General features: G+C 45.0%; 1 protein-coding gene across 1 annotated transcript in view; it reads right to left on the reverse strand.

Moving 5' to 3' along the window:
• The window catches only part of CLSTN2 (calsyntenin 2), a 582,773-nt gene that overhangs the window by 124,616 nt on the left and 445,185 nt on the right, over nucleotides 1-12,972 (reverse strand). The window contains exons 3-4 of the mRNA XM_053929711.2: nucleotides 6,311-6,506; nucleotides 5,384-5,592 (exon numbers count right to left, since the gene is read on the reverse strand). Of these exons, the coding sequence (XP_053785686.1) occupies nucleotides 5,384-5,592; nucleotides 6,311-6,506 (405 nt within the window). The remainder of the gene's footprint in view (nucleotides 1-5,383; nucleotides 5,593-6,310; nucleotides 6,507-12,972) is intronic.

Genomic DNA, 12,972 nt, shown 5'->3' on the forward strand with positions numbered 1-12,972 from the left:
TCATCATGATCCTTTACCAGAAGTGAAATTAAGTAAATGAAAATTGAAGAAAAAAAAAAACCAACAAGCAAATGAACAAATATAGAAAGGCTGACTCAGACATACTTTTAGATTTCATCCAAACTAAGGGGAAGCTATCTAATGAGCTTTCTTCCATTCTAACTGATGTATATTGTTCGTGTGAACTGACACAGCAGGGACTATGGCAAGAAAGTCTGGGAAATAAGGAAAGTCACATAATGTTTACAAATCAGGAAAGTCGACCCACCCATCGCCCAGTATGACACAGCACTCAGTACCAGGCAATGAGCGGGCGCTACACATGTGTGTGAGTGTGAGGAGGAGGTGGTGGAGGCGAGCGGTGGAGGGGAGGGGAGACACAGTCACCCACGACACTGGACCAAGAATGAGAATCATTTAGTCTGCTGTCTGCTCTGGACCGTTTCTAAAAATGCAACTGCAGCCACGGATTTGAAGTAAAATTTACTTTAACAAAGCCAGTCTAAACTCTCTGAATAAAAATGGATTTAAAATATTTTTGGCCTTGTGACTGGTGTTCAGAATCCCTGTTATTTTTCTCCAAATATTTGTTTTCAGTCTAGCTTGGGGCCCGCACAGGTCTGGCATGGCTTGGTATCGGGTTGGTAACACTCCCTGCGGGTTCTGTTAACAAACCAGTTGGTGGTTACAATTACCACAGGGGAGGAATTCTGTCAGGTGGCAGCACGGTAATATAACCTCAGGAAGGAGGTTTCAGCAACATCAAATTGAATTTTCAACAAAAAGTTCTAACTTCCTCTTTCTTTAAAGTTAAATGGCTCTCAAAAGATATGTCTCTTCGAAGAGGGAGGCTTAGGGTTTACAAGCCGTGTGACATTAAGCAGACCAAGCACTATTGATTGTGCCGGAAAAATAAACACACAAGCCGGCAATCTTTGCCTCAATTTGTTGCAGCTCTTCTTCCATAACTGTCTTAATGAAACTGTCTGAGAAACGAATTTACTTTCTCTACCACCACCAACTTCATGTATGTGGAGATGAGACTCAGAGCACAGAATTTGCAACGTTAGGTCAAAATGAGAGCCCAACATTGTGACCAGTCGTTGTGTGTGGGGGGGAGTAACATTTGGATTAGACACCCAGTTACAATTTTTTGATAGCTCAGAAGAAGCCATACATTTTGCTTCTGTTACAATTCTATTTTTCCTCCCCACATTTAAGTGATTTCTCCTACCAGTGCCTTCTTAGGGGAACACAGCCCACAGTTAACCCAGGCAAATAGTTGCCCCTGGGCCTATTCCCCTGTCCGAGTGAACCTGGGTAGCTGGCTCTCGAAGAACAATCAGCGCCTACCTCACACACCGGTGAGGGTAATTTTCTGAAACTCAGGTGGGGAGGGGCATGCAATGAGATGAACACAGCAACCTGCACATGCCTGGAATTTAAATTGGAACAATCCTTTCGGAAAGCTATACAAGCCAGTCACTTTGCAATTACTCATACCTTTTGGGCATGCAATTCCACATCTAAAAATTGATTCCAGAAAAATGATAGAAGTTTCAGATATTTATTGTGAAGAATTGCAAATACAGGTGAAAATATGTCCATATCAGCAATATTTATTACATTGAAAAATTGTAAAGAAACTGTATGTCTGGTAGTAAAAGAAGAGCTACGTATAAGAGTCTGTGCGTGAGACAGAATGTTGTTCAGCGCTAAAAGAGGTAATTATGAAGCATTTTTAAGGATGGAAAATATATATAATCAAATGTTAAGTAAAAATGGGAGGGAGAGAAAAGCAAGAAACATGTGGCCATACTTTTGTTTAGAAAGTCATAAAAAATCTACTGGTAAAATGTCAATAGTACTTATCTTTTTAAAATTTTATTTTATTAGTGGTTCTCTTTGGTGGGGTTCCTTCTTCATGCTTTCCTGTGCTTCCCAAATTTCCCTGTGTTAGTTTTCCAGGTGTGAGTTTTCTAGTCAGGTGGAAAAGAAGTGTTTTCATTTCCTTTTAGAATAAGCCGACTCTAAGACACACTGCACTCAGAGGCGCCAGGGTGCCATTACTCACCGGGCAGCCTGCCGACAAACAGCTCGGCTGAGACCCAACGGCCCCTTGAGAAATAGAATAGTCTGTCCAGGGGCAAGTGGGTGTCATTGAGACCCTCGCTCTCCCTCTGTGGTTATTCTCAAATGTGGGTGACAGTGTGGCTTGTGCCCATACTCTCGTGAGTGCCCTGTTTGTATTATATCCCCCACCTCACACAGACGAGATATTTAATTCCCATTTTACTGATGAGGGTCTGAGGCAAGGTTCAAGTAAGTTGTCAAAGATCTCTCCCTCTCTCTCACACACAGAGGTGGATGTAGGATTAGGACACAACTTTGTGTTTTTGATCTTAAACACCATCACCATGCGTTCCTGTCAAATGTCACTGAGGATAATGATATCACTGGTGGAAAGGCCTTGGGACCAACACTCAGGGACCTGCACTCCAATTCCAACTCTGCCAACTGCGGGGCAGGTGCTGTTAGGCAAGCTCTTTACGCTCTAGGGTTCCGTTTTTCCATCTGTTTCATGGAAATAAGCATCTCGGCCCTACCCATCTCCGAGAGATCAGCCAAGTGCCAGAAGATGGGGGCCTGGCAGCCATCTAAATCAATCTAGAATTTCCCAAGACAGGGTGATGTCACCAACTCAGAGTTACCTGCTCATAATTTCAGCCTGGAAATCCATGGGGAGTGGGGGAATAACCTTCATGCCCCAATCACCCAGGTGCATATCTAATAATCACAGCTCCAGGAATAGAGCACTCCCTGCATACAGCGTACCCAGCAGGTGCGACCCCCAGGCACTGCCTCTCCCTGGGGCCTCACACCCCCACAGTGAGGCCGGGGCTATCACTGCCATGATTTCATGGGGAACGGAGGCTGAGAACCTCTGTTGGAAGAGGTGGAGTCTTCGGTGAAGACAGGTCATTCTGACTCTTTGCTGTCTTCTACCTTCCTTGCTGCCCTGCTCCCCTTCTTTCCCCCACAAGCAAAAAGGCCTACTAGTTTGGAGGGGCCAGGAGCCATCTACCTGAAGCCACGAGGCCTCAATGAGTGCACCCCACACTCGGCAGTACTTTCTCTGATATGCATGCACAGAACTTCTTCCAGGAGCCTGTAAGGTTGCTGGAAGAATGATAGATAAGGGCCAATTGGGAAGCTCATTAGAATAGGAGCTGTTTTGGCATCTGCCCCTAGGTCCTGCCTTCGTTACTTGGAGAACTACTTTGGTAAACCTCACTACTGGGGCCCACACTCCCTGGGAATGCCCACTGTCCACTTAATCTTATATTGTAAACCAGTGTTGGAGGCAGAGGCCTGGCAAAGAACCATTACTCACTTTTAATGAGACAGCTAGGGAAATAAATTGGCATATGTTAGCGAAATGGCTCATCAAGGTGAGTAATTATCTTCATGACTGGGGCAGTTTACCCTCTAATGAAAGAATTTGCATCTCATCTCTGATTGGCCTGCGGCTCTCCGGACTAATGCAGGAGGTCAAGGGGAGCTTGGCCACTCATCACAGAGACCTCCTCCCCTAGTCCTGCTCTTCATCAGGGATGTTTCCTTCTCCTAATTCCAAAGTTTTTGTGGACAGACTGAACGGGTGATCACAGGGGAACAGAAAGATACAAAAGAGTTGTTTTGTATTTTATGAAATGCCGTGTGTGTTGTGTGATGTGTATCTGTGTGGTAAGGATGGGCCACCTGTCTACAGGAGAAGCTATCAGAGAGCTCTGCTACTTGAAATTGCCTATTTTGTAGCCCTGAATGAAACTTTAATTGCAGTTTAGTACTTTCTCCCTTACTTTCGTAGGCACTAATCTTGTGCCCAACACAATTAGCATCTAGTGACACCCAGGTGTGTAACTGTCATTTCCAGGTGTTTTAGCATTTTATAAGGAAATGGCCTTAGTACTATTTTGGTTGTGTTAGGAATATTGATTTCCTCTTACAAGACACATCAGAAACTGCTGGGGGTCAGGGATGAGGGTTCCCCCTTGGATCCCATCCCCTCTGGAATCTGCTGCAGTTCTCAGGATGCCGAAGACAAAGTCATAGGGTAAGTTTCTCCCTGGTTTCAAAATCAAGAAGCATCGGAAGCACTGAAGACTTGCAAGCGGGTGACTGACAGTATTTCCCTCTAGTTGCTGGCTACAAGGAGGCTCAGACCTAATTTATTGCCCAGCCCTGGTTCATGGCGTGCTTTGCACACCAACCTCACCCTTGATGCCGCCTGACTTTGTATCTTTTGTTTTGATTTTTTCCCACTAAATGGTAAGCTCCATGTGGGCAGGCCCATGTCTGGTTTTGGTTCTACTCTATTTCCATTCCCAGTTTCTAGCACTGTGCTTGGCACTCAGTAAATGCAGGAGTGGGCAAAACTAGGCTTACGGTTTTAATACCAATAAATAACACAATAATCAATAAGTAATAATACAAGAATAAACTGTATTTTGTATACTCCTAACTGTAAACCTAGTTTTGCTCACCCCTGTGTTCACAGAGTGGATGAACTTCAGGTTTGAAACTTTTGAGTCTTTGTGTAGAACTTAAATCCTATTTGAAACAAAGTGGGATAATATACGTGCACCCATACACTCATGCTAATAATTAAGTACCATACTTGGCTAATAATTATCATTTGACTGACATCAGGTTATTGAAAATAACAGTTAAAGTGGGTCGAATTGATTGGGCCTCTGGCTGCCACATTTACACTGCATGAGCTTTTAATTAATGGTGGTGAAATATCCAAATGGCTTTATGAGGACCATTTTTAGTTCAGTTGGGATTGGGGCATCCTGGGAGGGTTCTTTCATCCTTCATTTTCACGAGGGTAAAAATTCTCAAAGGACGTTGGCAAGAGCTTTAAAGATTCCTGAATGGATCTACAGCTTAGAAGGTGTTTCAGAAATCTCCACCTTCTCTTTCAGGGTCTCTTGTGGTGGGGGGAGGTTACCTCTGGTTATATCGGAAAAGGACTCTGACATGGCCGAGTTGGTGGCATGACTCATGTCTGGATGACAACTGAAAAACCCTACCAGGAAACCCACCTGTCTGCAGCACCCAGATCAGTGGCACTGTGAGTTCTACAGACTGTATTCACTGGGTAGGGATCCTGGGGGGACACGTCTCATACCTAGCTGGGATGCTAGTGATGTCAGGCCATCCCCTCTAGTAGGACTGAGTTCTGGGTTCCAGAGCCTAGACCAGGGATGGCGAGGGAGCATCGTCTGCTGAGTACCTTCAGGCCCCCACCTGGCCTTCAGAAGGAGGGGTGGGAGGGTTCCCTGCCCCCCCGCCAGGGTCCTCTCAGGACACTCACCATTTCTGTCGATGGCAAAAGGCACATCAGTTGTTACAATTTCATAGTTGCAAATCTGGCTGTACTGGGGGGAGCAGTCCTCGTCGACAGCCTCCACCTGTAGGATGCTGTCATAGATCTTGCCCTCTGTCACCACAGCCTTGTAGGCTGGCTCTTTGAAGGTGGGAGCAAACTCATTGACGTCCTTCACCTGGATGTGGACCACAGCCCTGGAACCACACACGGAGAAAGAAGAGAGGGTGGTAAAGAAAGAGTCCTACTGTCCTCCTCGCCTCCCGTGGGCACTGACTCAGGCCCCAACACCAAGGAAATGGGGAAACCACAAGCCACTCAGGGTGGATGTGGTTTCCCCATTCCCTGAGTGCTCTGTCCTCCCTGTCATTGATCCCTGCTATGAGTCCACCCCAGAGGAACTCCGCCTTCTTTGACCTTCCCTGTCACCCAGGGTTAGGCAACAATATTCCTCTTGATTGTCTCTCCTTTCCCTTATTCATTCCTTCACCTGTTTACTCACTACTCCACTGAGTAAGAACTTAACCTCTCTGGCTCTGTGTGAGTCTCCTAGTCAAACTCCATAAGGGAGGGAGTTACAGCCCAAAATGAAAAGTGCTAGGACGGAGAAGCACGTAGCAGGGCAGAAACCTAGGGAACGGTCCCAACTAGGTCTGCAGGGGTGGGCTGCCCCAAGGAATCTGAGCTCAGTTCTCATGGTGGAGCAGGACTATCTTCCCAGGAAGCAGAGGGGCAGAGAATTTCAGGTATAGAAAGCGGCTAGTGGCCAGGTCTGCAGTGGCCTAGAGAACAGGCCAGCAGTTGTGCGGCTGGAGCACCATGGTGTGACCACTGGGTACACATATCTGAAGAGCAGTGTGTGACAGAGATGGGTGGGCGAGAGGGGGAGGGGGTCCAGTGTGTCAGGCAACTCACTTGTGTGACTTCTTCCAGGCCGTCTCCTGGGGCCCCGCACCACAGTCGTAGGCCTGGATGATGAACGTGTACTCCTTCTGCAGCTCACAGTCAATGGGGCTCTTGGCACGGAGCCGGCCCTCTCCCGAGGTCTTGTTGAGCACCACGGCCTCAAAGGGCAGCTCCTGGCCGTGGATCTTGAATGCACAGATCTCTCCTGCAGAAGGCGAAAGACCGTGAGGGGGGTCCAGAGAACTGCCAGACTGAAGACAGAGCAGATTTGCAAAGCTGACACCTCAGGCCATTTCCCCCACACAGAGAACTGTCAAACCAGAAGAGGCCTCCAGAGACCCAGACCAACATTTTGTGGGTGGTAAAACTGAAGTGTTTCACGTAGGGAGATGTCACCCATCAAGTGCATCTGGGAGAGAAAAAGGGGTCAGCCATGTGCCAGGGAGCTAGCTGATGATCCTGGTTTCCTACTTTTCTGAGCAGGCTTCCCGCTTGCCCTCTGCCCAGTCTGTGATTAAAAATGGCCCACAGTCAAGACAAATGACTGCAGAGGGAAGAAGGACAAGGCCAAAGCCTCCTCAGTCTTTTGTTCTGTGGCCACATCCTTGCTACTTGAAGTTGTGCTCTGCGGACCAGCAACATGAGCATCCCCTGGCAATTTCTTAGAATACAGATGCCCGGTCTGTATTCTGACCTCCTGGGTCAGAATCTGCATTTTAACAGGGTCCCCAGCCAATTTGTTTGCTTGCTAAACATGAGCTGCACTGTTTTCCTCTGTCCTTGGCTCCTGGTTTAAACACCCCACATTTCTGCAGCCACATTGCCCCCACTCCCTCCATGTCTCTCCACCCATCCCTCTCCTATGGGGAGAGAGAGGCCATTCTGAGCTGCAATTTTCTCTCAAAACAGTGGGAGTGAGTCTGTGTGAGTTCCGGAATCCCTGTGGAGCCTGAGAAGCTAGCTTTTTAAAGGGTTGAGCATGTTGTGAAATTAATGCTTTTATCTCCCTCAGCTGGGTTAATGTATACTATAACTATTTCCCTGCACTAAAATGAAAGGCCATGAAAATATCTTCATTGTCTCAGTGAAGAATATTTGATGGATATTTGTTTCTTGAACCCTTACTACAAGTCAGCCCTGTACTGTGTGCCTTGGGAAGTGCTGAAAATTTGAAACATGCTCTCTCCCATATTGAGGGAATTTGCAGACTTGCTGGGGAGACAATGTCTAGCTGTCCAGAAAGACCATTCAGAGTGCGAAGGGGCGTGTGAGTGTCAAGTGGCAGCAAGGAGTTCAGCTATAGGGTGCTGCTGAGTAAATGCAGGCTTAGAGCCAGAGGTCTGGATTCGCAATCCAGGCTTGCCACTTATGGCCGACGTAGTCAAATTACATTGATTCTCTGGGTCTTGATTATGTAAATGATCTAGGAGATAGTGTTGGGAAGAAGGCATCTACCCTGAGATACCCCAGCCCTGGTGTGACACTGCCCCAGCTGCACTAGTGGAACCCTTGTGAGGCACCGAGGGTACACAGTGTTAGGGGGCCCTCACTCTCAGGGTGACCAGGCACCTCCCCAGCTGTTCCAAAGTGACACCGTGGGAAGGGATAACATGCCTGCTCTGTGCCAGGTACCCAGCTTTGTGCCTCCACCCAGGTGACCTCACTCAATCTTCATACCAAACCTGCAAGGCAGATATTTTATACCATTTTTCACAAGTTAAAAAAATAAAAAGGATCAGAGAGGTCATTACCTGGTCAAGGCCACAGGGCTAAAGTTGGTGTAAAGCCCAGATATGGCTGACTTCTAAGTCCATGCCCTTTCTACTCCACTGCACCTCCTCCAAGCAGCCCCATCACCTTCGAGGGACCACTGTGGGGATTGCTTCCTGTCACATTCTATATTCCCATTCAAGCCTCGCTCAGGAGGGAAGTCCCCCCCCTTACACATAGGAAGCATGCCCTGATCTCTTACTAACAAGGTTTTTTGAGATGATCAATCAGTAGCAAACTTACCTTTAGGCTTTTGATTTTTATTATTTCATTGATCTTCAATTTCATTACGAACACCCCATTTTCACTCTATCTCCTCCTGGCCATTTCTTAAATGTAGTTGCAGAATAATGGATAAGATAGTCAGGTTGTGGGCCACGCCCTAACAAGAAGGCAGGTTCCCATTACACTGGCTGTTGCTCAGGGTCGCCCAGCATCTCTGACAAAGCTACTCTGCAGCCCTCAGGGCACAGGACAGGTTTTATCTTATCCTCAAGTTATTTCTGCTCTGAATTATCTGGGGTTAAATGGATGAACTTCTAAAGTGCCTGCCTTGTGATTCTATCCAGAGATCAATGCCAATATAGGAACATTACTACCGAATACGTCCAGCCTGGCTCTGGGACATTCTCTGAAGTGCCAGCCACTGCCTTGATTACAAGACCAATCAGACCATTTCTCTTTGAAGAGTCCAGTTAAACCAAAAATAAAAGGGTAATTTTCTGTTGCAAATATTTGATTACAGTTAAAGTAGTTCTCAAGTGTCAGAAATCCTTCACAAGAGCACATTAGAGGAAGGACAAAGAGGAGCGGGGAGAGGAGACAGAGGGGAGTGTGAGATGAAGTGAACCTCGGGGCCACGTATTTTCTTCTCACTAAATTCAGCTCAATTCAATTCAATAGACCCTGTATTTTCAGAGGGCTGATGAAGTGCCAGGCACTATGCTGGGCCTGGATGTGCAAAGAAAATGACCTGGACACCTTAAAACATAAGGGTATCTTCTCCTAAAGCACTCATCACTTAGTAGAAGGGACAAAGCAATTTATGGATTCAATGCAATTTCTGTCAAGATTCCAATGACACATTGTACAAAGTCCAGTGCAATGCTCACTGAATTTTCACCAGCTCAGACTGAGTCAGGGTTTAGCCCCCTTGGAACAAAACTTGGAAGGCATGTCACCCTCATTTATCCCTCCTCTTCATCTGACATTTACGTTCTGGTTGCAAAGACTTCCATTCATTTATTCATCCATTCATTCACCTCATAAATATTAATTGAGGATGATGTGCCCAGAACTGATGAAACAGTGATGAAGAAACCAGACCAGTCCTGGCCTACAAGCTGCTGGCAGTCCAGTAGTGGAGGGAAATAAGCAGTCAGAGGATCACATACCCAAATGTAGGATGGTGATTGTGACAGGTGACAGGAGCTAGGAGAGTTCTGACCTGGTCAGGCAGGCGGGGCTCACGGAAGGATGTGATGGCTGAGCTGGGACCACAAGAAGAGAAAGAAGAACATATCCAGGTCATGGGGAAGGAAAGTGAGGGTGAGGCAGTGGGGACAGCATGTAATAGGGCCCTTCAGCAGGAAGAAACATATCAGGCTAAGGGACTTCAGGGTCAGTGTGGCAGGAGTAGAGGCAATGGGGCAGGGCTGGCTTCATGGGTATGTGACCTGAGGACAACACAGGGTCCATCTTGAAATTCTTAATAATTTTATCTTTGAACTTGTGTTTTGCAAATGAAGTCTGAGGGATACGGAGCACGTTGCAAGCAGAGAGATGGGTGCAATATGCACGTTCATGGCCCTTGCTGCCCCACTCACATACACAGAGTGCCCCATGAGCACAGCAAGGTAAGCACGTGACCCTGAGGACTGAGTGAGCGGAGAGCTGACAGCCCCAAGAGGCCACCTGTTTTAACCAAAATTGTTTTGACCACAGAAAGAAGGCAGAGGTATTTTGAAAAATATGATCAACCAAAGATCCCTGATGTGTCTTTTATTACTCCTGTTACTTCTCTGTAGTAGCCAACAATTTATGCTGAAAATGATGACAGACAGGAAAAGAAAAGATAAGGCAACCCCACAGTTCCTTTTCTTTTTGGACTGTCTTTTCTATCTGTAAGCCAAAGGTAGAGAGTTTTAGTAGAATATGTACATATCAAGAAGTGAAGTAAAAATAGTTGAGTTTGGTTTACATGGCATTTACACTGCTCTGGTAAAGGATTTAATACATAAGCCCCATGAGCTACAAAATGCAAATTCTGCAATTTTCAGAGATTCTGCACAGCTGTTAACTGCTCTTATATTTACATTGAAAATGGGCATTGCACAGAATAGAGGTAAATGGTAAAATTCATGCTAATAAACTAAAATTTTAATTTTGCTTTCTCAGAATGACATCAAATAGCAAATTGACAACACCACAAGTCAAGAGACAGGCCGTGGAAGAAAGGTCCCATTTCCATGCCTCTGATTCTGTTTTGCTTGCTTGTTTGTTTTGTTGGTTGGGTTCCACTTATAGGTGAGAGGGCAGGGAAGAATAATGGGGGGAAATGCGGACAACTGTAATTGAACAACAATAAAAAAATTAATAAAAAATGTAAAGAAAGGTCCCAGGATGGAGTCCTGAGAAGGAAGGATATTTAAAACTGCAGTTCCCATTTTCAGCGACACATTGGGCTGTCATGATCTGCTGGGAGGGCTGTCACTGGAATTTGTTATTACGAATAAAGCACTGCAGGGGGAGGATGATGTCCTTCAAAAGGAAAAGACCAGACTTAACGCTTCCAGGTAAAAACATCACTTTTAAATGTCCATATACCCAAAGCAATCTATAGATTTAATGCAATTTCTATCCAGATTCCAATGACATATTGCACAGAACTAAGACAAATATTTCAAAAATTTATATGGAACCACAAAAGGCCCCACACAGCAATGGTGATCCTGAGAAAGAAGAATAAAGTCGGAGGACTCACACTACCTATTATCGAACTACACTATAAGTCCATAGTAATTAAAACAGCATGGTACCAGCATAAAAACAGATACATAGATCAATGGAACAGAATAGAGACCCCAGAAATAAACCCATGCCTTTATAGTCAATTAATTAATATTCAACAGTGGAAGTATGCCCACACAATGGGCTTAACATAGTTTATTCAATAAATAGTATTGGGAAATTGGACAGATACAGGGCAGAAAAATGAAACTAGACCACTTTCTTATACCACACACAAGAATAAATTCAGAATGGATTAAAGACTTAAATGTTAGACCTGAAACCATAAAAAGTTTAGAAAAAAACACAGGAAGCAAAATCTTGGATATCGCTTGTAGTAATATTTTAACAGATATATCTCCCCAGGCAAGGGAAATAAAAGAAAAAATAAACAAATGGAACTACATCAAACAAAAAATGTTTTTGAACAGCAAAGGAAAACATCAACAAAGTAAAAAGGCAACCCACAGAATGGGAGAACATATTTGCCAGTATATCTGATAAGTAGTAATATCCAAAATTTATAAAGAATTCATAAAACTCAACACTAAAAATATAAACAACCCAATTAAAAAATGGGCAAAGGATCTGAATAGACACTTCTCTAAAGAGAACATACAGATTGCCAAAGACATGTGAAAAGACACTCAATGTCACTAAATTATCACAGAAATGCAAATTAAAATCACAATGAGATACCATCTCACACCGGTCAGAATGGCTATCATCAATAAATCAACAAACAACAAGTACTGGTGAGGATGTGGAGAAAGGAGAACCCCTTTTGCACTGTTGGTGGGAATGCAGATTGGTGCAGCCACTGTGGAATGCAATATGGAGATACCTCAAAAAATTAAAAATGGATCTGCCTTTTGACCCACCAATCCCATTTCTGGGAATATGTCAGAAGGAACCCCCAAAAACTAATTCAAAAGAACATAAGCACCCCTATGTTCATTGCAGCATTATTGACAAACACCAAGATACAGAAACAGCCCAAGTGTCCATCAGTAGGTGAGTGGATAAAACAACTATGAGACATTTACACAATGGAATATTACTCGGCTATAAAAAAAAAAGAAGAAAATTTTACCCTTTGCAAGTATGGATGGACCTAGAGAACATTATGCTAAGTGAGATAAGCTAGTCAGAGAAAGACAAATATCACGTGATTTCACTGGTATGAGGAATGTAATGAACAAGCTGAACTAACAAGCAAAACAGGGACAGACTCATAGAGAGCAGGATGACAACTAAGGGTGGGGTAGGGGGTAGAGGGATTCAGCAAAAAGTAGAGGGATCCATGTCCAACTCGTGGACATGGACATCAAACAGTGTGATGATTGTGGGGGGTAGAATAAGGGGACTAAATGGTAGCGGGAAAAATACAATAAAAGAAAAAAACTCAGTACATTAAAAAAAAGATGTCAACATGGAAGATGGGGAGGTGAGGGTATTTGGTAACTTTCTATATTATCTTTGCAATTTTTCTATACATCTAAAATTACTCTAAGAAGTTTATTGGGAAAAAAAATCTTGTTTTCCAACATGCTTTCTTGGGTGGGAGGGCTGGTGTGCCAGGAACTGTGTGTGGGAACACGATACCCACATGCCCATGCACTTTGGACCAGCAAAGGGGAAATGAGGCCAGCAGCTGTCAGACCTCTGGGTGCCATCTAACACTGGCTGGGGACTAAGGTGGCCAAACTCAGGTTCACCAAGAGCCCCCATGAGGGGCCAGACCAGAAGGTGAGCCCCTGCAGCGCCGGATGGAGGGCAATGGCTCAGCCCTTCAGTCACCCCTGTGTCTCACAATCACCTTCCCCTCTGCAGTAGCACCCCTCTCAACATACCAGCAGAAATTGATGCCGTTGTCTCTCAGTTTCTCCCAT

This window comes from Desmodus rotundus, chromosome 8 (genome assembly GCF_022682495.2).
Source record: "Desmodus rotundus isolate HL8 chromosome 8, HLdesRot8A.1, whole genome shotgun sequence".
Lineage (NCBI taxonomy): Eukaryota > Metazoa > Chordata > Mammalia > Chiroptera > Phyllostomidae > Desmodus > Desmodus rotundus.